Genomic DNA, 26,852 nt, shown 5'->3' on the forward strand with positions numbered 1-26,852 from the left:
CCAGGATGCTGACAAGGTTTCGGGGGGTGGAAGACCCGGTTTCTGGACTGGTGAAGGAACTTGCCAGCTTCGGGTACCGGGAGCGCAGTGGGGTCTACCACAGCCTCGACTCGCTATCCCCGGAACCTCAGCAGCCCCGCCCCCGGGCCCGGGGTCGGGCCCGCGTTCGCGTCCGCTCGCGCTTCCCCCGGGCGCCACCAGGAGGCGCCCGCGGCTGCGGAGGCGCTGCGCGCACCCGCGGGGAGCCGGATCAAGGGGCGGAGGGAGAGGAGAGGAGAGGAGAGGAGGAGCTGGAGGGGGCGCGGCTTGCTCCCGGTGCCTCCCGGGCGCCGGGCCTCCTTCTCCGCCAGGCTCTGGGCTGGCGGCCGGCGGGGGTCGCGGCGGTGGCAGCGGCGCTGGCGGGCCGCGGGCGGCGGGGGCCTGGCTCCAGCTCCGGGTGTTAGGAAACAAGATGGCGGCGGCGCTCCGAAGGCCGGTCCCCACCTCTTCTCCGCTCTCCTCCGCCCCGCCGCTCGCCTCCTCCTCCTCCTCGATCTCCTCCTCCTCCTGCAGCAACCCCAGCGACCGCAGAAGCGCCGGCCGGCTCTCCCGGAGCTCCGGAGGGGGATAGATTGGGCAGCTGCGGGCTCCGGCGACCAAGGCAGAGCTGGGGCCGGGGCGGGGACGGCGACGGCGGCGGCGGCGGCGGCGGCGCCGGGTGGGGATGGGGTCGCAGACGCTGCAGATCCTCCGGCAGGGGGTGTGGGCCGCGCTCAGCGGGGGCTGGTACTACGACCCGCACCAGGCCACCTTCGTGAACGCGCTGCACCTCTACCTGTGGCTCTTTCTGCTCGGCCTGCCCTTCACCCTCTACATGGTGAGTGTGGGGGCGGGGAGGAGGGCGGCTCCATACCCTTCTGGCGGGCCGGGTTTCCCGAGTCCCGCGGGCGGTCGCGCCTCCCTGGCTCCGGGCTGGGGGTGCGCCCTCTTCCCCTTCCCGGTGCGCGCCCCCCACCATCCCGCGCCCCGGTCCCCTAGGGGCCCGCCGCCCCCTCGCTCTGGTGCTCCCCTCCCCCACCCGTGCTCCCCACTGTCCTCTCCCTGGAGGGCTTCCCCTATTTCAGTGATGACAGGAGAAGCGAATCAGCAGCAGCCTCCGCCTCCCGCCCCCGGGCGCCCAGTCCGTTTTCTGGGAAGTGGTAGCTTCCTAGGCCCCTTCTTCGGGGTTCCTGATCCTGCCCTCTCCAGCCTTTCTAGCCGGGTGGGTGAAGCCCGAGTGGGGCTCCCTGCCTCCGCGTCTGGTGGTGGGCGCCGAGCGTTCTGCTCCCAAGGGCCGCCGCATCCGTCCCTGGCGCGCGTGCTTATCTGCGCTCCGTTCCTCGGGCGCCGGCCACCCCTGGGGCACTCCCTGCCCCTGAGGCAGTTCTCGCTCCTCCTCTCCGGGGAGTACTCTCCCTCCACCTCGCCTCTAATCCGGGTGCGGAGCTTTTGGAGCTGCAGGGAAGAATGTGTGCCGCTCGGTGCGGAATATATTTTGTGGGGAGTCCGGGCTCTTACTCGCTTAGACGTAGTGGTTGAAAATCTGACTCTCGCCCTTCCTGCCTCTCAAAATCCTGTTTTTGCTTACCAGTGGTTCTTTTCTGTTCGGCTCCGTGGCCAGTGGCTTTTATTTCCAGGCCAGCTTTGGGGGTAGGGAGCGGGGGAGATACGGGGAATCTGGCTGGCATTTCAGCAGATTTGTTTGGGTTGGTTCAAGGCCTTGTACTGACTGATAGGAAGAAAGGAAAGTACTGCCTGTTGATGAATTCAGTACGATCAGTTTCTCCGAACGATCTAGGGTTTTAAGATATATTTTCACCGAAAGTTGTGAGCGCATTTTCTTTTTTAAAACACATTGGGTTAGGGTGGGGCATTAGGGAGACTAATGTGGAAGAGAGGTGATACTTAACGCTTCAGTTAAAATTTTAAAATAACCAGAAGGGAGGAAAGATTGGTAACTATTTATTTTAGGAGAATGCCTTTGAATGTATTTCTGCTAACGTTGTGGTTCTTCGTGGAGCTGTAGTAAGGGTGCTGGATTTAGAAAATCTGGTGAGGATACCCATTTCTTTCCTAAGTGAAGCTCATTTACACCACTTGGCAGAAAAAGTGGAGGAAGATGTACTAAATTTCACATTCTCAACAACTTTTAATTTTTCATTGAAATCGTTTGGGAGGGACCTGCTGCTAGAGGTAAAAAAGCCATTTTAAAAAAAATACTGAGTAACTGATGGCTTATTTCTTTAGGGGACTTGTTCAGTCTTGTCACTTTCTGAAAATTTATCACAAAGTGTTATAATTTTCCATTAATTCTGGCCCAGGGAGTTAGTTCTATTTGCACTTCTCTATCTTCCAGGAATATGACATAATTAATGAACAGGTTAATTACTTTGGGTGTAAGAATCCTCAGGCTGTCACAGAGCTCTTTATAGCAGTTTTCTTTTATATCCAAGAGAATTGTAAATTTAAAACTGAAGCTGGTTCTCAGCTAAGACTCTTGGTGTTATTAAGGCATTATTAGAGCAAATGGAAAGCACTGAGTTCACTGCTTCTTTTTGGGAGTTTATTCAGTTAAATTTAATTCACAAATAAATATTTGAATGTCTACTGTGTGCTGGGCAATTTGCTGGGTTCTGGGAAAATAAAATTGCTTCTCTGACTTTCTTGTTTATGTTAATGGCAACTCTGTTTTTCCTAAACCTTTAAAAAGCTCTCGTTGATTCTTCTCTTCCTCTCTCTTCACATCCGGTTCAGCAACAAATCTTGTGGGTTCTGTCTTCGAAACCTAACTAGAATCCAGCTAATCATCATCACCACTCCCTTGGTTCAAGCCATCATTATGTTTCTCTTGGGTTGTTGCAGTGTTCTAATGAGGGTCAGTGCTTCCATTCTTTATTCTCTATTCATAAAGATGTCTGAGTGATTCCTTAAAACGTAAGTCAGATCGTGGCACTCAGCTCAGAGCCTCCCTTCCCATGTGTTTCCCCCCCCCCCCACTCCATTTGCCTTCTTACAATTTTCCCCACATAATAACTGTGTTCCTGCCTCAGGGCCTTTGCACTTGCTATTCTCCCTCTGGATGACGCCTCCCCTCCAGATATATGTGTGACTTAACATGCTGCACTTATTTCAGGTTTCAGTTATATGTGAGGCCTTCCTTGATAACCACTGTAAAATAGCAACTTCCCAGCTCCTACAATACTTCCTAGCCCTCCTACCCTCCTTTATTTAATAGCACTTGTTACAAATTGGTATATATTTATTACTTAATGTCTCTCTTATCCCATTAGAATATAAACTCTAAGAGGGCAGAGACTTTTTGTTTACTGCTGTGTTGTCAAGACCTAGTTCAGTGCCAAGCACATAGTGAGAACTCAAATATGAAATGAATGATTAGAAATGAACAAAACACAGCTTTTGCCTTCAAGGAAGTTCAAGACTAGCTTGGGGATAATGAACAATTACAAGCATTAGAATTGTTGTGAAAAGGTAAGTACAGAATGACCCTGAGCTTTTAGTCAGGGGATTGATCCTAGTCTGGGGGCAGTTAGCAAAGAAGATTGGTAAATGTTTACTTGGAAGTTATCAGCATTATAGAGGACAGTCCAAGCCACAGACTAGAATATCTGGGGAGAAAGTATAATTCATTAATAAGAAAATGGCTTGGCCAGAACTCCAAAGCCTAACAGCAGTTAAAAATCAGCAAAGGAGACAAGAAAGGTAAAAGGAAAATGAAGAGAGGAACCCATAACAGAAGCCAAGGAAAAAGTTTTTGAAAAGGAGAAAATGGTAACAAGTGCCAAATTGCCCTCCTGAGAGGCAGTACTAATTTAAATTTTCATCAACCGGATTGAGAGTACTTGTCTTCCCAGCTCTTCTCAACACTTTGCAAAAAAGAGTGTCAATGGTTGTAAATTTCTTTTTCAACGGAATGTTGAATAAATGATTTCAGTAATATTCTGTTTTTGATAATAGGCAGAATTTGTCTTAAAGTACTTTTTAATCCAAACTTTTCTTAGTCCAAGCTAAGGATGTTTAACTGCACTAACATATATCACAAAACAACTTCTATTTGAGTTTTCCTATTCTCTGCACTCAGATAATTTTCACAGTTAGGTAATTGGTAAACAAGCAGAAATGTTTCTTTGAGAGAAGATTGATTGAGTCTTTCTGTTATTTTATCTGAGTTAAATCAAACGGGTTTCCTGTGTCTCTGTGCATAGCTGGGGAGGACAGAGAATTATTTTGTAGGTGGGCTAGGACATCTGGGACACCGGGGTAGTAACACTAGGATAGCATAGAGTAATGGTATGGAAAAGCACAGATTACAACAAGTATTCTGTAGATTCTACTATACTGTTGACTTCTTTAGCATTTCAGATGAATTTTACCAAACCACAGTGGAATAGTTACTGATTCTGATTCCTCTGGTTCCTCTCCGTGTCCCCTTAAAAGTTGATTAAATGCTTTCTTTGCTGGAATTGTAAAATAGTTCACACTTCCTTTCCTTCCTTTATCATGAGAACCTGAAGGGTTGCATGTTTTTTTTTTTGTTTTGTTTTGTTTTGTTTTGTTTTCCGGTACGCGGACCTCTCACTGCTGTGGCCTCTCCCGCTGCGGAGCACAGGCTCCAGACGCGCAGGCTCAGCGGCCATGGCTCACAGGCCCAGCCGCTCCGCGGCATGTGGGATCCTCCCAGACCGGGGCACGAACCCGTGTCCCCTGCATCGGCAGGCGGACTCTCAACCGCTGCGCCACCAGGGAAGCCCAGGGTTGCATGTTTTATAACTTGTACTGTTGGTGCTAGTCTCTGTTGCTTTGTGTTATAATAAGAAAGAAAAGAAAACCTAGGGGAAAGCAAGCCATTTCCTTTTGAGATTTTAAGGGAAAAAAAAAAAAAAAGTCCTATTTGTAGAGCTTTGTACAAACCAAATAGAAACCTGAGTGCCAGCTGCCCTGAGAATAGGCAGGAATATTAGTCACAAATTTGAGAAACTTGAATCATGTATGTGGCTGTTTTCCTAATCCTCCTCACTCCCTGAAAGTTGTCTAGACATAAACTAAACAGATCCAAGCACCATAGTTGTCAACCTAAAAACTTTGTATTTTGAAATAATTTTAGGTTTACAAGAAAGTTACAAAAATAGTATAGAGATTCTTATATACCCTTTGCCCAGCTTCCTCTAATATTAAAATCTTACGTAACCACGGTGCATTTGTCAAAATGAAGAAATTAACATCAGTACAGTACTAGTAGAATTGTAGACATTATTTGGATTTCACCAGTTTTTCCATTAGTGTCCCTCTTCTGTTTCAGGATCCAGCCTAGGATACTATATTGCATTTAGTATCATCATCTTTAACATGGCTTGCTTGCTTTCTGTTTTCCCTTACCATGCTGGGATTCTATTCTTTAAGGAATTTTACAATTTATAACAATTAATCAAATTGTGTCTTATAAGAAAAATTAGTGAAAGGTTATATGTCTGTGATAGGTACATTTTAGATGGAGAAAAGAGGAGAGTATTCTGAATGATTTTTAAACCAAGCATTGACCGTTAACCTATGTGAGGCTGTTTTTGAATTGAGATATTTTACGTATGAAGAATTGTATGACATGAAATAATTCTAAAGAAGAAAAAGACTTTAGACCTCATTCACACAAAATGGACACCAGTGTCTTAGCTTCCTCCTATAATGCTGTTTTCCTAATTTATAAATTAGAAGCAATGAGACAAATGCACAACCATATTACAAGGTAGACTGTGACTAATCCCTTATGTGTCGTAAAGTGTTCAGGAATTGGAAGGAGGATGCAGTTATTTCCTAGAAGGCTTTATGCAGAGGATAATTCATACATTCACAACCTTGACTGTATGCTGGGCACTGTGGTAGGCCTTATGGTGGGGGACCTTTATAAGGTTTGTTATTTGTGCTGGAACATCATTTCCCATAATCATCCCACCAGGCAAGTGAATCTTTGTTCTATGGAAAAGATCATTTAGTGAAAGAATAGGTGTTCTTGGGTGTAATGGTTTGCTCTGCTATCAAGTATTTTATTGTAATATATCCAACATGTTAAAGCTTTCTTAAACCTTGTTTAATTGTTCAAAGTTATAGTTCCTAGAATTTATAAAATTTAACATGATATCTAACATGGTTAGTGTTTTGTTCCAAATTTCCCTTTCATTGTTGGCTTTGCCTTTGATTTGGTAATCTTACACAACTGCTGACAAGTGTTTATAGCATCGTTTTTGTTCACATCATTATGCAATGTCAGTGGTACTCAAACTTTCACTGTGTATCTATCTTGGCTTTCTTCCTTATTAAAGAATATCTGTAGGTAAAACACGGAAAGTCAAAGTAACTAAAATCACAAAGTGCACCACATAGCTCTTCACGCTGTCCTAGGCATTGGCAGGTGGCTTTCAGCTAATTATAACTATATATTTTTGCTCACTAGTGGGGTGAGCAGAATTAGAATTCTCCATTGGATGGTTTCAAACTACCTGCCCTCCACTCCTCTGCTCATTCTGAGTAACCGCTTATCCCTTTTCCTTCTGTAGCAAGGTGCACATCACAACACAGGCTGGCGTGAGGCTGATGTTGAGATAATCCTGAGTCTGCTTTTTCTTTTCTTTTAAAAGGAAGTTACTCAGCAGCTTTGGAAGATTATTAGGAATTCTTTTTATATTCCTTACTAGTGTCTCTCATGATACTTCACTTGAGAATTGCTGGCCTGCCATATGACACAGGCTTCTACACAAGAGATAACACAGGACAGAGCTGCCATTACCTTTCTTCTTAAAAAAAAAAAAAAAAGCCCACCATCTAATAACTGGGAATTAATTTGCCTGCATTCCTATTTTGCTTTACTCCAATAAATCAGTATCTGGGGGAGATTCCAGGCAAGTGTATTTTGAAAAGCCACTCCCCCTAGATGTACCAACAGAAAAAGCCTGTAGGTGATTGCTGGTGAACACCTCATGCTAACAGTCACTACCTGGGAGTTTTAGTCTATTATTTGTGACTGTCTGAAAATACCTTATTGTTTCCTGCTTAGGTTGCTGGTTTAACTCATCTCCTTTTTTTCAGCAGTGAATAAATTACTGAATAACTTTGACTCTGGCTGTAATGGGGGCTTTTATGGTACTGATAATAGTAATGCTTATATAGTGCTTTTTACCCAGTATAGTATAATTCTTGAGCATTTCACCCTCCAGTTAAAAAGCCATTGTTAGGTTTTTTATCATGAAAATATTACTAGTTGTAGAAATTGTTCCATGTGGTAATCATAATCCAAAATAAAAGTATATATAATCCAAAGTAAGGGTCCAGAATAAAAGCAAACAACGCTGTGGCAATAGTGTGGTGCACATTTGTATATCTAAGATTTTACACCTGGAAGTTCGCAGCATAAGTTTCTAGAAAAATTACTGGGTCAAATTATGTACATTTAAAATTGAATGTCAAATTATACCTCAGAAAATGTTGTACCAGTTTTTATTCTCACTAGTGTATGAAAGGACCTGTTGCCCTGTTTTCACCAACATTGGTTATTATGTCTTTTTGATGTGATAGTGTAAACTGGCATCTTGTTTTAATTTTTGTTTTTTTATTAATAGGTTCTTTGAGTATCTTTTCATAGGCTTAGTAGACATTTATATCTTTTTTCTTTTAGCTGCCTGTTGCATCCTTTATCCTTTTTTGAAAGTCATGTTCTTTCTAAGTGATTTTTGAGAGCCCCTTGTATGTTTAAAAATTAGCTCTTTGTTATGTATTAAAAATTTCCCATAATTTGTCTTTTAAGTGTATGATTGAGGTTTTTCTTTGTTGTTGTTGCGGTGCGCGGGCCTCTCACTGTTGTGGCTTCTCCCGTTGCGGAGCACAGGCTCCGGACGCGCAGGCTCAGCGGCCATGGCTCACGGGCCCAGCCGCTCCGCGGCATGTGGGATCTTCCGGGACCGGGGTACGAACCCCGTGTCCCCTGCATCGGCGGGCGGACTCTCAGCCACTGCGCCACCAGGAAAGCCCTGATTGAGTTTTTTGAGCATATAAATTTAACATTTTTAGTAGTTACATTTGCTATTTTTCTTCCTGTGGTAAAGACCTTCCCTGTTAAAAACTTGTAAAAATCATGTTTTCATCTAATAATTTTTAAATTTGGGGATAAATTTGCGTGGTTAAATAAAAAAGAAACTAAAAGGTGGTGAAATCCCTCTTTCGTATCTGCCACCATCTTCCCAGTTGCCACCTGCACTACCTCTCATAAAAAACCACTGTGGGGGCTTCCCTGGTGGCGCAGTGGTTGAGACACGGGTTCGAGCCCTGGTCTGGGAAGATCCCACATGCCGCCGAGCAACTAAGCCTGTGAGCCACCGCTACTGAGCCTGCGCGTCTGGAGCCTGTGCTCCGCAACAAGAGAGGCCGCGACAGTGAGAGGCTTTCGCACCGCGATGAGGAGTGGCCCCCGCTCGCCGCGACTGGAGAAAGCCCACGCACAGAAACGAAGACCCAACACAGACATAAATAAATAGATAAATAAAATTAAAAAAAAAAAAACCACTGTGGATAGTTTCTTGTGAATCCCACCGCAGCTTACAGGCGCAAATTCAAATGTCTGTCTCCGTCTCCCACCGCTGCATTCTTTTTTTAATAAATTTATTTATTTATTTATTTTTGTCTGCGTTGGGTCTTTGTTGCTCCGCGCGGGCTTTTATGTAGTTGCGGCGAGCGGGGACTACTCTTTGTTGCGGTGCGCGGGCTTCTCATTGCGGTGGCTTCTTTTGTTGCGGAGCACGAGCTCTAGGCGCATAGGCTTCAGTAGTTGTGGCTCGCAGGCTCTAGAGCACAGCGTCAGTAGTTGTGGCGCACGGGCTTAGTTGCTCCGTGGCATGTGGGATCTTCGCAGCCCAGAGCTCAAACCCGTGTCCCTGCATTGGCAGGCGGATTCTTAACCACTGCGCCACCAGGGAAGTCCCCCAGCACTGCATTATATATATTGTTTTCCCTCCACTTAATACATCCTTTTTTTTTTTAACATCTTTACTGGAGTATAATTGCTTTACAATGGTGTGTTAGTTTCTGCTTTATAACATGGTGAATCAGCTATACATATACATATATCCCCATATCTCCTCCCTCTTGCGTCTCCCTCCCACCCTCCCTATCCCACACCTCTAGGTGGTCACAAAGAACGCAGAGCTGATCTCCCTGTGCTATGCACCTGATTCCCACCATTTAATATATCTTAAACACCTGTGCATCAGTACCAACTGGGCTTCCTCAGTGTTTTATTTAAATTGAGATATACTTGATATATAGCATTATATTAGTTTCAGATATACAACATAATGTTTGAATATTTGTATATGTTGTGAAATGGTCACCACAATAAATCTGGTTAACATCTTTTACCATACATAGTTAGGAAGTTTTTTTCTAGTGATGAGAACTTTTAAGATTTATTCTCTTGGGAACTTTCAAATATATGATACAGTAGTATTAATTGTAATCACCTGTACATTACATCCTCATGATATATTATTTTATAACGGCAAGTTTGTACCTTTTGTCCCCATTCACCCATTTCACCCACCCCCTACCCCTAACTCTGTCAACCACCAATCTGTGCTTTATACAGTATCTATGGTCTGCGTTTTGTTTTGCTTTGTTTTTAGACCCCACATATGAGATCATACAGTATTTGTCTTTCTCTTTCTGGTTTTTTGTACTTAGCATAATGCCAGACAAGGTCTATCCATGTTGTTGCGAATGGCAAGATTTCCTTTTTTATGGCTGAGTAGTATTCCATTATATATATAATCACATTTTCTTTATCCATTCATCCATTGATGCACATTTAGTTTGCTTCCATGTCTTGGCTATTGTAAATAATGCTGCAGTGAACATGGGAATGCATATCTCTTTTTGAGTTAATATTTTCGTTTCCTTCAGATAAATATGCAGAAGTAGAATTGCTGGATCATATGGTGATTCAATTTTTAATTTTTAATTTTATTTTTCTTCTGTAGTACGCGGGCCTCTCACTGTTGTGGCCTCTCCCGTTGCGGAGCACAGGCTCTGGACGCGCAGGCTCAGCAGCCATGGCTCACGGGCTCAGCCGCTCCGCGGCATGTGGGACCTTCCCAGACCGGGGCACGAACCCGTGTCCCCTGCATCGGCAGGTGGACCCTCAACCACTGCGCCACCGGGGAAGCCCTATTTTTAATTTTTTGAGGCACCTCTGTACTGTTTTCCATAGTGGCTGTACCAGTTTATGTTCTCATCAACAGTGCACAAGGGTTCTCTTTTCTCCACATCCTTGTTAACACTTGCTCTTTATTGTCTTTTTGATATTAGCCATTTTTACAGGTGTGAGGTGATATCTCATTGTGGTTTTGATTTGTTGAGGAGTTTTGCATCTATTCATCAGTGTTATTGGCCTGTAATTTTCTTTTCTTGTGGTATCTGGTTTTGGTATCAGGGTAATGCTGGCCTCATCAAGTGAGTTTGTAAGTGTTCCTTTGTTTTTTGTTTTTGGGAAGACTTTGAGAAGGATTGGTATTAGGTTTTTAAATGTTTGGTAGAATTCACCAGTGAAGCTGTCTGGTCCTGGACTTTTGTTGGGTTTATTTTTTTTATTTTTAATAGTTCCATAGTAATGCATTGCATGGATATATTATTTATCATGTTACCTGCTGATAGATATTTAATTTGTTTACAGACTTTTGCTAACACAAACCATGCTGCAGGAAATAATCATACAGATGTCATCTCACATGGGTCTAGATATAATATTAAGATAAATTCCTAGAAATGAGATTGGTTGGTCAACAGGGTAAATGCTTTTGTAGTTTTGAAAGAGAGTGCCAAATTGCCCTCCAGAGGGATTGTACCACTTAACTGGCATGCCTGCAGGCAGTGTATCACAGCCTCTTAGTGCTCCTGTGTGCCACAGCCTCACATAGTTTTGCGATTTTCATAGGTAAGAAATAGTATCTTAGAGTGGTTTTAATTGGCATTTGTCCTACTTTGAGTGGGATTGAGCTGCTTTTCATAAGCTTCAGGGTCATTTTTTCCCTATTTTTCTGTAGTAGTTCATATGCTTTATCCATTTTCTACTAGGTTATATGTTAAGAATTAATTATATGTTAGTCCTCTGTAATCTAATTGCAAACATCTAATAGTTTTTATAGTTCATCCAATTTGGAATTTATTTTGCTGTAAGCAATATATGAGTGTCTAGTTAAAAAAAAATTTTTTTTTTGATAGGCAATTGTCCCAATCAACCTAATGTATTAAACAATCCTGTCTTTTTCTCAGTGATTTAAATGCCACCTTTCTAATCTAAGTTTCTCTGGGGGTATTTGCATTTTGTTTTATCAATATGTCTTTTCTTACATGAATACCATACTTTTTTTTAAAATAAATTTATTTTCTTTTATTTATTTTTGGCTAAGTTGGGTCTTTGTTACTGTGTGCAGGCTTTCTCTAGTTGCGGTGGGGGGGGGGGCTACTCTTCGCTGTGATGCGCCGGCTTCTCATTGCGGTGGCTTCTCTTGTTGCAGAGCACGGGCTCTATGCGTGCGGGCTTCATTAGTTGTGGCTCACGGGCTCTAGAGCGCAGGCTCAGTAGTTGTGGTGCACGGGCTTAGCTGCTCCGTGGCATGTGGGATCGTCCCGGACCAGGGATGATCCTATGTCCCCTTGAACCCGTGTACCCTGCGTTGGCAGGTGGATTCTTAACCACTGCGCCACCAGGGAAGCCCAATACCATACTTTTTTTAGTAATCTTAGTTTTATGTATTTTTCCTTCTTAGTAATAGTCTTACCTTGTTATTTCTTCTTCTTGTTATTTCTTTGGCTATTCTTGCATGTTTATTCCTCCATTTTGTTACATTTCCCAGGGATGTTGCTGAATTTTTTACTGAAAAGTATTGAATTTTGGATTACTTTAGGGAGGGAAGTTTGATGTCTTTATAATATTGAGTGAAGGTGAACTCTTCATTTCTTTTATGTCCCTCAGTAGATTTTTTTTTTTTTTTGATTTTTTTTAAAAGAAGTTTTCTTTATGTTAATCTTGCATATTTTCCCTTAGGATTATTATTCTTAGATTTTAGTTTCTAACACTACTGTAAGTGCAACCAATTCTTTCTAACTGATTGTTGCTTATTATGTAAGAAAAATCATGATTTTTTAAAAAACCTTATTTTAGAATAGTTCTAGATGTATAGAAAAATTGTAAACATAGTTCAGAGAGATCCTATATATCTTACACCCAGTTTCTCCTGTTGTTAACATCTTAGTTTACTGTGGCACATTTGTCACAAGAAATGAACCAATATTAATACACCATTATTAACTTATAATCCGTACTTTGTACAGATTTCTTTCTTTTTTTAACTAATGTCCTTTTTTTCTGTTCCAGGATCCCATCCAAATCTATTGATTTCAATTTATTAAATTTGCAACCAGACACTGTAGAATTAGGTTATTCTTTCTAATAAGTTTTCTGTTTATTTTAAAAGGATTTTCAGATACACAATTATATTTGTAAATAATAATTTTAACTTCTTCCCAATATTTATACTTTTTTCTCTTGTGTAATTGCTTGGTATGGTACTTTACATATCTATTGATGTAATAAATAATGTTGAAAATACGAACAACCTTGCCTTGTACCCTTCTTTAATGGGAATTTTAGTGTTTTACCATTGAGCATACTAAGTTTTTTTTGGAATATAGATTCTTTTTTCTTTACTATGTTATGGAAGTATTTGTCCATTTTCCAGTGACTTCTGGTGGTTCACTATCAGACTGATGTTTACCTCTGTGTATTCTGAGGTCTCACAAGTCTTACCTACGTCATCTTCTTTTTTGTAGTTAATCTTTGTTTTCTCTGAACCATTTCTACTTAGAGGTCTTTTTGTTTGCTTATCTCAGATTTGTCACTACATTACTCAAGCATTATTAGCAACGTCAGATAGTTCTTGTGCTATTATATGCCCATGCACTATCTCCTTTCAAGTTTTCTCACTAAATACTCATCGTAGCCCTGTGAAATGAAGATACTGTTTTTATCCCTATTTTTCTGATGAGGAAACAGAGGCTCCTAGAAGTTAAACCACTGGTTCAGGGTTATGTAGATTGCCTCTGCCGTTTTTCCCTCTGGCCTCCGGAGGACCATCACGGTCACCCTCCACCGTGTTCCTCCACAGTCTTGCACGGTGCTTTTCTGATTAATCTGTTTCTGAAAGCCTACTTGTGATTGATTGGGATGAACTAAGTGTCCCTGGATCTTTTTCAATATGTATTCTGAATCTAGAACTCTCAGAGCTGGCCTTGAAATCACCATCTAATTATATCTTTAATCTTGGCTCCCCTTCCCAACTAGCACATTATATGAATACAGTGGAAGCCCATTATAAACCTCCCAGGGATTTAGTTACGGTTCTCACATATAGTTAAAGTGAGGTAATTTGTCTCACTCATCGTTTTGGTGGGAGAGGTTAGTTAGCCTTGTTCTGTGGAATGTACAGGCGTACCCCGTTTTGCTGTGCTTCGCTTTATGACGCTTCACAGGTACTGCATTTTTTAACATGTTGAAGGTTTGTGGCAACCCTGCATTGAGCAAGTCTTTTGGTGCCGTTTTTCCAACAGCACTGTTCTCTTTGTGTCTCTGTGTCACATTTTGGTAATTCTCACAATATTTCAAAATTTTCATTATTATCAAATTTGTTATGGTGATCAGTGATCGTTGTTTACTATTGCAAGAAAATTCTGACTTGCTGAAGGCTTAGATGATGGTTAGCATTTTTTAGCAATAAAGTATTTTTACATTAAGGTAAAAATACATAAGGTAAAAAGTACAAAAAAATAAGGTAAAAAGTACATTTTTTCTAGCCATAATGCTATTGCACAGTTAATAGACTACAGTATAGTGTAAATATATATATATACATATATATATACACACATATGTTCTTGCCCTGGGAAACCAGAGAATTTGTGTGACTTGCTTTACTGTGCTCTTCACTTCAGTGCAGTGGTCTGGAAGCAAACCTGCAATATCTCCAAGGTATGCCTGTATTATAAATGGATTTTACGAAAAGGTAATATCCTTTTACTAGTTGGTCTTATACAGGCCTCTTTCCTTGCTGTGTTTATATAAAATACTATTTCTTCTTGCCGCTGCTACTACTATTACATGTGCTCCTTCACTCCAGCTACAGAGATGCAACATTTGCAGTCTGTTTATATCCTGTCCATTACAGTCTTTTATGAACAAAATCTGGAACTGTAGTCCTTATGAATAGGTAAATAGCAGCAAGAGAAGCAGTTGTTTCAAGGACTGGCGCTTTTTGGGAAATTCTAACCTAACTTTGGCACAGCGGTGCTCTTGGTTTCTAGTGGGTAGAGGCCAGGGAAGGTGCTAAACATCCTATATTGCATAGGACAGCCCCCAGCAACATATAAGATTATCTGGCTCAAAATGTCAACAGTGCTGGGGCTGCGAAACTTTGCTCTAGAGCATTCCTTCTTAGTGGGTATGTTGTTGTCCTCAAGGGGGCAAAAATTAGTTCTTGGGTTGGGGGGTGGTTGTCAAATATTTTTGTGTACAAAGTACAGATGTGCACACAGTACATATAGATATACAGTGTTCCTGTGGTGGTAAACTTTCTTGAGGGGCAGTGTTTAGAAAACCTGCACTTCTGTGTGTTTCTCCTTTACTCTCACACTGCTATACTCACAGCACTTCTTACACCAGATGTGTGGGGTTTTCCCCCACACAAGCAATTCTCTGAGACACTGGCTGGGAGTCCTACAGTTTAATTCAACTCTGATGCTGTCCACCTGGAGACAGCGTCAAATCCCACAGGTTAAGTTCTCAGTCCCACGAGACTGCTCCTCTTTCCCACAATTAAGATGCCAGTCCAAAGTCCAGGTTGTTACTTGTGCTTCTGACTGACTGACTGTAAATCGCTGGCTCCCGTGACCCCATCCTGAGGTTTGATTGATTTCCTAGAGAGGTTTACAGAACTCAGGAAAACAGTTTACGTACTGTTTACCAGTTTATTATAAAAGGCTATGATAAAAGATACAGGTGCACCTCCAGCTGGAAGGGATGCATAGAGCAGTATATGCGGGAAAGAGCACGAAGCTTTCATGCCCTCTGTGAGTGTGCCACCCTCCAGCACCTCCCTGTGTTCACCAACCTGGAAACTCTCAGAACGTCATACTATTGGGATTTTATGGAGGTTCCATCACATAGGCATGATCAATTATTAACTCCATTTCCAGCCCCTCTCCCCTATGGAGAATGAGAGATGAGGCTGAAAATCCCAAGCTTCCAATCATGGCTTGGTCTTTCTGGTGACCAGCCCCCATCCAGGAGTCCACCCAGAGTCACCTCATTAGAACAAAAGGCATTCCCATCACCCAGGAACTTCCAAGGGATTTAGGTGACAGGAACCAGAGCCAAAGACCAAATATTAGAACAGAAGATGCTCCTGCGCTCTTATCATTTAGGAAACCGCAAGGGTTTTAGGAGCTCTGTATCAAGAACCGGGGACAGAAGCCAATCTATGTATTTTTTATTATTTCACAGGGAGTAATTAGGGAAAAAATGCCTAAAGAGACTCCTTAGGAGAGCAATAATTAAAAAAAAAAAGTTGAGAAACACTGCCTTGGAGGGAGACTGTCTAGTGTAGTGGTTAAAAACTCAGATTCTTAACCACTAGAGTCAGACTGGGTGTAAATCCTGTTTCTGCCACTTACCGGCTTCAGGCAATGACTTCATTGTCTAAGTTTTCTTATCTGTAAGATAGAAATAATAATAGCACTTTCTTCAAAGGATTGTTGTGAGGCAATCCATTTAAAGTACCCGGCACTTGGTAAAACAATAGTCATCCTCCTTAAGATGCTCAAGGAGAGTAAGGATCCTATTTATTGCGGTGTTTACAGTCCTTAGAAGAATATCTGGGGCTTAATAGGTGTTCAGTAAATATATGTTGAATGAATGAATAAAACTCTTATTTATTGATTTAAGTGTGTCAGAGTTGCCATTATGGAAACTGAGGAAATGGTGGTAGTAAGATAAGCTATGCTCTCCATTCTTTTTTTCTGGTAGGCAGCTTTCATATTTATCTCACCTAACGTCTAGTGTGTGATGCATTCCCTATTTTAGCATTTACTTTTAAAGGAAGAAGTGGATTATATAGCATGCAATACCATCATTCTGTTTCAAGCCAATTGAGTGAGCTCAGGGCAAAAACGAAATATGGGTTTTGTTAGTACTCTCATGAGAGCTAGTATACTTTTTTTTTTTGTGGTATGCAGGCCTCTCACTGTTGTGGCCTCTCCCGTTGCAGAGCACAGGCTCCAGATGCGCAGGCTCAGCGGGCATGGCTCACGGGCCCAGCCGCTCCGCGGCATGTGGGATCTTCCCAGACTGGGGCACGAACCCGTGTCCCCTGCATCGGCAGGCGGACTCTCAACCACTGCGCCGCCGGGGAAGCCCGAGAGCTAGTATACTTTTAATTATAAATTTTACCGACTTACATTCTTGTGTTAGGACCTCAGCTTGCAATTTATTCCGTTCTATTTGAGTGAAACATAAAAGAATACACAAGTAATAATGTTTGATAACCTAATTTTTTGTGTATATTCATATTTTATTTAAAAATATTTATTTTTGCTTGATCCTTGTAGTTTTACTTTGGCTTAATGCTTTTGTTATTGAATTAAATTCTTTTGAGTTTTAAGCCTTAAATTTGAACTGTTGTTACTTATTTTGTGCTTGTATAGTACACTGCTTTTATAGGAGTATAGCTAACAAGTGCAAGAAGAGTCCCATTATTTTACATAGGTTTGCCTATAAAATAATCTCACGGAATATATCTTGAACTATTGTTTTGTGAGGTATAGTAAAAAGGTAACCTAGCTTCCGTTCTTTAGAATTGCAAAGTCATGTTGACAGATTTCTTATTTTCACTTACTATGAATCCTGAAAAATTGTTTCAATAGAATATATCAGAAACAAATAGAATAAAGAAATAGGTCAAAAAAAAAAGAAATAGGTCAAGCAATTTACGTTGGACTTTATGAGATAGCTTCTGGTCCTCATATTTACCGTTTAGATGAATTGTTTTTATCAGTTCACTCAGGGATTTATTTAGACTGATTAAACGATTAAAAGAGTGATTCATACAGCAAAATGTCAAGTTACTAATTTATGATATGAATCAAGATAGTTCTTAGTATAGGATATCCCATTCTCTTTCCAGGATGGTTAGGTTTACTCAGAAAAACACGTAAATCAAAACATTGGTGCCTCTCCAGAAACAGACACACAGATCAATGGAACAGGATAGAGAGCCCAGAAGTAAGTCCATGCACTTATGGTCAATTAATCTACGACAAAGGGGGCAACAATATACTAGGGAGAAAAGACAGTCTCTTCCAAGTGGTGCTGGGAAAACTGGACAGCTACATGTAAAAGAATGAAATTAGAACATTCTCTAACACCATATACAAAAATAAGCTCAAAATGGATTAAAGACCTAAATGTAAGACTGGATACTATAAAACTCCTAGAGGAAAACATTGGCAGAATAGTCTTTGACATAAATCACCGCAATATTTTTTTGGATCTGTCTCCTCAAGTAAAGGAAATAAAACCAAAAATAAACGGATGGGACCTAATTAAACGTAATAGCTTTTGCACAGCAAAGGAAACCACCAACAAAACAAAAAGACAACCTTCTGAATGGGAGAAAGTATTTGTAAATGATATGACTGGTAAGGGATTAATATCCAACATGTATAATCAGCTTATACAACTCAACGTCAAAAAAGCAAACAAGCTAATTAAAAAATGGGCAGAAGAACTGAGTAGACGTTTTTCCAAAGAGGAAATGCAGTTGACCAACAGGCACATGAAAAGATGCTCAACATTGCTAATCATAGGGAACTATATATCAAAACCACAATGAGATAGCACCTCATACCTGTCGGGATGGCTGTCATCAAAAAGAACACAAATAAAAAGTGCTGGAGACGGTGTGGAGAAAAGGGAACCCTCCTGCACTGTTGGTGGGAATGTAAATTGGTGCAACCACTGTGGAAAACAGTATTTTCCACAGTTTGAGGTTTCTCAGAAAACTAAAAATAGAACTACTGTGTGACTAAGCAATTCCTCTCCTGGGTACATATCCGAAAAAAAACAAGAACACTAATTGGAAAAGATATAGTCACTCCAATGTTCATAGCAGCATTATTTACAATTGCCAAGATATGGAAGCAACCTAAGTGTCCAACAGATGAATGGATAAAGCAGCCGTGGTATATATATATATAATTGAATACTACCTAGCAATAAGAAAGGATGACATTTTGCCATTTGCAGCAACATGGATGGACTTAGAGGGCATTATGCTAAGTGAAATAAGCTAGACAGAGAAAGACAAGCACTGTATGATATCACTTATATGTAGGATCTAAAAAATACAACAGACTAGTGAATATAACAAAGAAGGAGACTCACAGATGCAGTGGTTACCAGTGGGGCGGGGGGGGGGGGCAATATAAGGGCAGGGGAGTGGGAGGTACAAACTCTTAGTGTAAGATAGGCTCAAGGATTGTTGTATTCTACAACATGGGGAATATAGCCAATATTTTGTAATAACTGTGAATGAAAAGTTACCTTTAAAAATTGTAAAAAAAAATTTTAAATTAAAAACAAAACATTGGTGCCTCTCAATGTTCTTATAATTTCATTTGTGGGGCTTTTTGGTAAAGAACAGAATCAGTCTCTAGATAATACCATCTGGATAATATTGAAAGATAAATGTATACTGGTCTCTTTATTTTAGATGCATGAATATCTCTATATTCCAGTTTTTATTTGCTGTTCTGACATATTTTAATAACCAATTATAATTTCCAGATGTATATCAGTTATTTTTTTTTACGATACTTCAGATTGGCTGTTGCTTGATGGTTTGGGAATTTAATCTCATCAGAAAACCATTTCAACATAGAGGAAAGCGTGAATTTGTTTTAGAAAGGATTTTTGTGTCATTAATTCCATCTATAGAGTTTGGATTGTTGGATATTCTATTTGAGGACCAATACCTGTTTGCTACCTTCATTTTTGAAAAATTTCTAGAATTTCAGTGTGCTATCTTTGAGAAATTGTAGACAGGAATTGTTTGAAGAATCTTTTGGAATTATGTGATGATTGTTTGTTACTCTCCTTTTGTTCTGAATAGTGATCTAAAGATGATTATGGAAACTGAGGGAAAACTCTGCTGTTAATATACATTCCAGTTTTTTTCTTTCACACCATCTTTTGTTTTGTAGCATTCTGTCTCTAGTCTGCCATATTACTATATATATTTTAACACAAGCAAACCTCATTTTGTTGAACTTTGCTTTATTGTGCTTCACAGATACTGTGTTTTTTTTTTTCCCACAAATTGAAGGTTTTGGCAGCTCTGTATCAAGCAGGTCTAATGGCACCATCTTTCCAATAGCATTAGCTCACTTTGTGTCTCTGTGTCCCATTTTGGTGATTCTTGCAGTATTTCAGATTTTTTCATTATTTGTTGTGATGATCAGTGATCCTCGATGTTACTGTTGTAGTTGTTTGGGGGCACCACAAACCGTGTCCACATAAGCCAGCAAACAATTGGTAAACGTGTCTTCTGACTGCTCCAGCTGTTCTCCACCTCTCTCGGTTTCCTCAGGCTCCTTATTCTCTGAGACACAACAGTATTGAAATTAGGCCAATTAATAACCCTTCAGTGGTCTTTAAGTGTTCAACTGAAACTGTCTCACTTTAAATTTCTCATTTTAAATAAAAAGCTATAAATGATTAAGCTTAGTGAGGAAGGCATGTCAAAAGCCGAGACAGGCTGAAGGCTAGGTCTCTTGCACCAAACAGCCAAGTTGTGAATGCAAAGGAAAAGTTCTTGAAGGAAATTAAAAGTGCTACTCCAGTGAACACGCGGATGACAAGAAAGTGAAATAGCCTTATCGCTGATATGGAGAAAGCTCGAGTGGCCTGATGATCAAACCACCCACAGCAGTCCCTTTAGCCAAAGCCTCATCCAGAGCAAGGTCCTGACTCTCCAATTCTGTGAAGGCTGAGAGCGGTGAGGAAACTGCAGAAGAAAAGTTTGGAGCTGGCAGAGGTTGGTTCATGAAGCTTGATGAAAGAAGCCATCTCCGTAACGTCAGAGTGCAAGGTAAAGCAACAGGTGCTAATGTGGAAGCTGCAAGTTATCCAGAAGATCCAGCTAAGATCATTAATTAAGGTGGATACACTAAACAACAGATTTTCAGTGTAGATGAGACAGCATTCTATTCGAAGAAGATGCCTCCTAGGACTTTCATAGCTAGAGAGAAGTCAGTGCCTGCCTTCAGAGCTTCAAAGGACAGGCTGATTCTTTCATTAGGGGCTGGTGCAGCTGGTGACTTTTTTTTTTTTTTTTTTTTTTTTTGCAGTATGCGGGCCTCTCACTGTTGTTGGCCAACAGGCACATGAAAAGATGCTCAAGGGCCTCTCCCGTTGCGGAGCACAGGCTCCGGATGCGCAGGCTCAGCGGCCATGGCTCACGGGCCCAGCCGCTCCGCAGCATGTGGGATCCTCCCGGACCGGGGCACGAACCCGTGTCCCCTGCGTCGGCAGGCGGACTCTCAACCACTGCGCCACCAGGGAAGCCCCTGGTGACTTTTTAAGTTGAAGCCAATGCTCATTTACCATTCCAAAAATTCTAGGGCCCTTAAGAATTATGCTAAATCTACTCTGCCTGTGCTCTATTGGAAAAGCAAAGCCTGGGTGACAGCACATCCATTTACAACATGATTTACTGTATATTTTATGTCTCAACAGTAGATCTCACTCTTGAGACCTACTGCTGAGAAAAGAAGATTCTTTTCAAAATATTACTGCTTATTGACAATGTACCTGGCCCCTCAAGAGCTCGGATGGAGATGTACAATGAAATTCTTTTTTTTTTTTTTCATGTTTGCTAACACTATCCATTCTGCAGCCCACGGATCAAGAAGTAATTTTGGGCACTTCCTTGGTGACCCAGTGGCTAAGACTCTGCGCTCCCAATGCAGGGGGCCCGGGTTCAATCCCTGGTCATGGAACTAGATCCCACATGCTGCAATTAAGAGTTCACATGTTGCAACTAAAGATCCTGCATGCTGCAACTAAAGATCCCACATGCCGCAACTAAAGATCCCCCACACTGCAGTGAAGATCCCATGTGCCCCAACTAAGACCCGGCACAGCCAAATAAATAAATAAATAAATAAATAAATATTTTTTTAAAAAAGGAGTAATTTCGACTTTCAAGTCTCATTATTTAAGAAATACATTTCTTGGGCTTCCCTGGTGGCGCAGTGGTTGAGAGTCCGCCTGCCGATGCAGGGGACACGGGTTCGTGCCCTGGTCCAGGAGGATCCCACATGCTGCGGAGCTGCTGGGCCTGTGAGCCATGGTCGCTGGGCCTGCGCGTCTGGAGCCTGTGCTCTGCAACAGGAGGGGCCACAACAGTGAGAGGCCCGCGTACCGCAAAAAAAAAAAAAAAAAAAAAGAGAAAGAAAAATACATTTCTTAAGGCCATAGTTGCCATAGATAGTGATTTCTCTGGATCTGGGCAAAGTAAATTGAAAAACTGGAAAGTATTCACCATTCTTGATGCCATTAAGAACACTCGTGATTCATGGAAGGGGGTCAAAATATTGAACATTAACAGGAATTTGGAAGAAGTTGATTCCAACCCTCATGGATGAGTTTGAGGGGTTCTGGACTTCAGTGGAGGAAGTAACTGCAGTTGTTGTGGAAATACTAAGAGAACTAGGATTAGAAGTAGAGCCTGAAGATGTGACTGAATTGCTGCCATCTCATGATAAGAAAAAAATTTTTTTTTTTGGCCACACCACGCAGCATGTGGGATCTTAGTTCCCCGACCAGGGATTGAACCCACGCCCCCTGCAGTGGAAGCATGGAGTTTTAACCACTGGACTGCCAGGGAAGTCCCTCATGATAAAATTTTAACAGATAAAATTTTAACAGTTGCTTCTTAATGGGTGAGGAAAGAAAGTGGTTTGTTGAGATGGAAACTACTCCTGGTAAAGATGCTGTGAACATTGTTGAAATGACAAAGGATTTAGAATATTACAAAAACCTAATTGATAAAGCAGTGGTAGGGTTTGAGAGGATTGACTTTAATTTTGAAAGATGTTCGAGTGTGGGTAAAATGCTATCAAACAGTGTTGCATGCTACAGAGAAATCATTCATGAAAGGAAGATTCAGTCCATGTGGCAACCTTCTTTGCTGTCTTATTTTAAGAAATGGCCACGCCCACCCCAGCCTTCGGCATCCACGACCCTGATCAGTCAGCAGCCATCAGCATGGAGGCAAAACCTCTACCAGCAAAAAGAGTATGATTCACTGAAGGCTCAGATGATGTACCATTTTTAGCACAGTATCTTTTAATTAAGATATGTTCCTTTTTTTAGACATAATGCTTGCACACTTAATAGACCACAGTATAGTGTAAATGTAACTTATATGCACTTGGAAACCAAAAAATTCATGTGACTCGCTTTATTGCGGTGGTCTGGATCCACACCCACGATATCTCAGAGGTATGCCTGTGTACGGCTAGATTCCCCGACTCCCCAACAATTATCCCTCAGCAAAGAAAGAATTACCATATTATCAGAGTCGTTACAAAGTCTTTTATATTACCTGCTGCTTGCTCAGTTACTTTTTTCACCCAGTTGCTTTTTTGTGTTTTCAACAACATGTTTTTTTTGTTAAAGTCCTAAAAAACTTAACATATCAATAGGTATAGTAACTATTACTAGGGTTATAACTTAATAATTTGCAAGTATTGAATGTCATAATAAATTATTAAAGGTAAAACAATGTTACTCAGTTATGGAGATAGGAATATGCATTTATGATGTGAATGGAAAAAGAACAGTTGTCCTAATGAAATGCAAATGGATATTTGTTATAAGCAGAATTTCCAGTAACAGCAACATGTACTTTTAAAAAGCCTTGTAACTTAAATGACATATACCAAAATGATGATGATGTGCTATGTAAGCCTATGTTAAATAACTCATGTTGGCTTTTGTGACGAAGAAAGCTCTGTTGCTAAAGGTATATGTAAATGAATTGAACAAAATTGTTTTATGAAATAGGGTAGAAATATAGTATATCTAAATATATTTTATAGAACATTTTAACTGTAAAGACATTGACTTTCACCAGAATTTACAGGTTCAGATTGTCTAAAAGCCTTTTCTTGTTGGGAAAATTAAAAGTATAGGAAAATTCCTATAAAGTATAGGCGATAACTTTAGTCCATCAGTATACATCCTTGCTTTTATTTCTTAGGACTCTTATTCCCTCCCTTATTTTTCACATTTGTGCCCTGACTTCTCATTTATGTTTTATATATGCCTATCCTGCCTATCTTTAGCGCCTAACACATATTATTGGTGATGAGTTGTAGGTACTGTATTACTTTGGTCTCTTTGCATCTTGTTAATATGTATTTTTGAATGTTGCTTTCCTACAAAGAACATTCTACTGTAGATAAAAATGTAAATACAAATATATGTTTTAGAGTGACGTAAATATAAAATGCAAATATAAACAGAAAAATATCTAGTATTTTTAATGATTGCATTTGTATTAAAATAGTATGTAGATAAAATTCAAACTTCTGCAGAAATATGGATAGGCTCAAGTTCCAGTAGTCACTTGTAAACCAGTGCCTTTGGGGAAAATGTATTCTGAGTTTGTTCGAGGTTCTTAGCTGGCCTGCTGAAATCAGTTTGACTCCCTATGTAGTTGGAATTCTAGGAAGTTATATTTTGGGTTTTTTTTCCTGTGGGCAAGTATGCCTGAATCCTGACATTGGGAGTAGTTTCTTTTTCTTCTTTTTCTTCTTTTTTCTTCTGCCCGTCCTATGAAAGGAGGTATTTACCTGCAGTGCTTAATCGTCAACCCCCGAAGGGGGCTGTGACAAGGGCCGAATCCCTAGAGTTAGGGTTGTGACACAAGGGCTTTCCTAAGTCCTTTGGGGGCAGCCTACATACAAAAACCCTAAGGTTTAAAAACAGTCCTTTTCTTTCTGATCCAACCTCTTTCTTTACCCCTAATTAATAGTCATTGTCTACAATTTATGGGCAATATTTGGTTACTAAGACCTTCTCCCTCCCTTTTCCCCCAACATTCTCTCTGTTGGCCAGAAACGAAAGGGGATACAGATATGGAACTGAATTCTGCACTTTGCAGGAATTAGCTTATGCATTTATCTTTTTTTGTGAATAAGCCAGAAGGGATTTTCCATCAGGATGAGGAAGTACAGGTATTCCCACAGCTTCAGGTATACCAGTAGAAAAGCTAGAACCCAGGGCCAATTGGCTATCTTGGTATAGCTTTATGAAGACTCGTTCTTAATTCTTTGCCCGGTTGGCCATTTGTGCCCAGCAGAATAGCCATAGGCCTGATGCATTTGGGGGTAGACTATGGAAGGAAGGGAGTACCCTTGTTATCGCTGTCTAGTTTTTCTTCTGAAAAAGTTTTAAGAAAAGTTATCCGGATATTATTGATGGATGGAATTTATAATTTAGGACAGGATTAGTATCTGTGGTTCCCTGTCCCATCCCCAGGGCATAAGGCATACTGCTTCAAATTCTTGTTTTCATTTACCAGATTTTTTTGGCTATAATTTTATTTTTACTTCCTTTTCTATTACATGTTGACAGAGCAGAGAGGACTTTAAAGCTAAGAAAAATTTAAGTTCAGTTTTTCTGTCTAAATATCTCAGTGATTGTTTATGTTGTAGCTTGGTAAAAGCACCAGCTACCTTGGTAGTTGGCAGCGTTCAGTGATCCCAAACCACATGAGGAGAGACGCTTGACTTAAAAGGAATAATCTGAATGAATTTAGTGTTTTGAACTTGGAAGCAAAAGTGTTACTCAGTTTTTTCTTATAGCTGGATATCGAACTATGATTTATCGTAAGGCAGCAAAGAAAGGCCTCAGGGGATTGACAGTTGTATTTATTAATTACAAATTTATGGCTAAACATTTTGAGGAAAAATATCTAATTAAAGGAGATGTGTAGAAACGTGACCTTCTTGCTATCTATTTGTTTTGAAAGGCTGACCTAAATTTGTTTTTTCACTTCTACGATTCTGTTTTGTTTTTCTTTTCTTTTGGCTGTGCCACATGGCTTGTGGGATCTTAGCTCCCCAACCAGGCATTGAACGCAGGCCCCCAGCAGTGAGAGCACGGAGTCCTAACCAGGGAAGTCCCTTCTATGATTCTCTTAACAGTTAATCTACTGTTTTAGAGACAGTGAGGTTCAGTCTTCAGTGTTTGCGTCGGAAGTTTTCCTTCATAGTACAGAGAGACCCTCTGCCCCTCGTCCCTAGTTAGTTTCTTTTCATGAAACTTTGTCAAATAGTTTCTGAAAGCCATTGTTTTTCTCATTTTTCCAGTGATTTCTGTGGAACCAGTGGAATTTTCCATGATAATCCCAAACCAATGCTTTCTGTGTAAATTGATAGACTTTCTCATTGAAAGGGAAGAGCAATTACTGTCCTATGTTTGCTAGCAGTTACTTTGCTTCATAGTTGGATGAAACTGGGGATGTTGGAGATTATAGATTTGTACTTGGCATATATGAGGGGGAAGTGCTTGATGATCTTTTGTTTGGTGACGATATCTTACTGGTGAGAGAAGAAAATAAACTTTGATTTAGAGCAGGTATCAATAAACTACGGCCCATGTAGTTTTTGTATGGCCCATGAGCTAAGTAAGGATGGTTTTTACAGTTTTTAGTGGTTGGAAAAAATCAAAAGAAGAGTAATACTTTATGCTATGTAAAAATTAAATGAATTTCAAATTTCAGTGTCTACAAAGTGTCCATAGAGTTTTATTGGAAAACACCATGTTCATGTTCACGTTCATGTATGCTGCCTATAGCTGCTTTCAGACTACAACAGCAGTGTTGAGTGGTTATGACAGATCATATGACTTGCAGACTGTGAAATATTTTTTGTTTCAAACAGAAAAAGTCTGCCAACCCCTGATTTAGAGACAACTGGGTATCATGATGAAGAGCAAGGACTCTGGAGCCAAACTGCTCCTTAACGTCTCATTCTGAGACCTTGAGCAAGTTACTTACCTCTTTGTGCTTCAGTTTCTGAATTTGTAAAATGGGAAGAATGATAGTGCTGACTTCATGAGGTGATTGTGAGGGTTAAATGAGTTAATATACGTAAAGCACTTAGAAACGTGCCTAGCACATGGTGTTCGCTAAGTGTTAGATGTTAGTTGATATCTAAGTATGTTAGTTGGCACTAAGTGTTGTAACATGAACTGGAAAAGATGCAGTGAAATCAGTTCTAATTGAGAACAGCTACAAATACATTAAGGAAGGATACGCATTTGTTAACAGTATGCTTCAGATCTCGACTCAGTGGTGTAGAAAATAGAGAAAATTAAGATTCCACCACAAAGCATAGACAGTGAACATAATGTCTTTACATTGCTGCACAATGAAATGAGCATTGTGTAAAAGATAGCCTTTCTGCCATGCAGTGTGCCTGCCATAGGGGAGAATTATTCACTTGAGTTTTGAAATGAAATGTAAGATAAATTTACTTCATGGCACTGTTAATTCCGGTATGACCATTTCTGTGATTCCAAGTGGCTTTCTCAAGAGTCCTATCAGAAATATATTTGGCGTCTTGAATAGCTTGAACCTATCACTCCTGGCTGAATT

At 40.6% G+C, this 26,852-nt stretch overlaps 1 protein-coding gene across 7 annotated transcripts in view; it reads left to right on the forward strand.

The window, feature by feature from the left end:
* Positions 1-281: 281 nt before the first annotated feature.
* PCNX1 (pecanex 1) overlaps positions 282-26,852 on the forward strand; it is a 171,179-nt gene continuing 144,608 nt past the window's right edge. For 6 of the 7 annotated variants that reach the window (XM_027111647.1, XM_027111646.1, XM_027111645.1 and 3 more), the window contains exon 1: positions 587-856. In XM_027111647.1, the coding sequence (XP_026967448.1) occupies positions 704-856 (153 nt within the window). In that variant the 5' untranslated portion in view covers positions 587-703. Of the gene's footprint in view, positions 857-26,852 lie in introns of all 7 variants that reach the window. The other variant, XM_027111644.1, reaches the window with a different exon arrangement.

This window comes from Aethalodelphis obliquidens, unplaced genomic scaffold, assembly GCF_003676395.1.
Source record: "Aethalodelphis obliquidens isolate GAN/ISIS:26980383/991018 unplaced genomic scaffold, ASM367639v1 scaffold10, whole genome shotgun sequence".
Classification (NCBI taxonomy): Eukaryota; Metazoa; Chordata; class Mammalia; order Artiodactyla; family Delphinidae; genus Aethalodelphis; species Aethalodelphis obliquidens.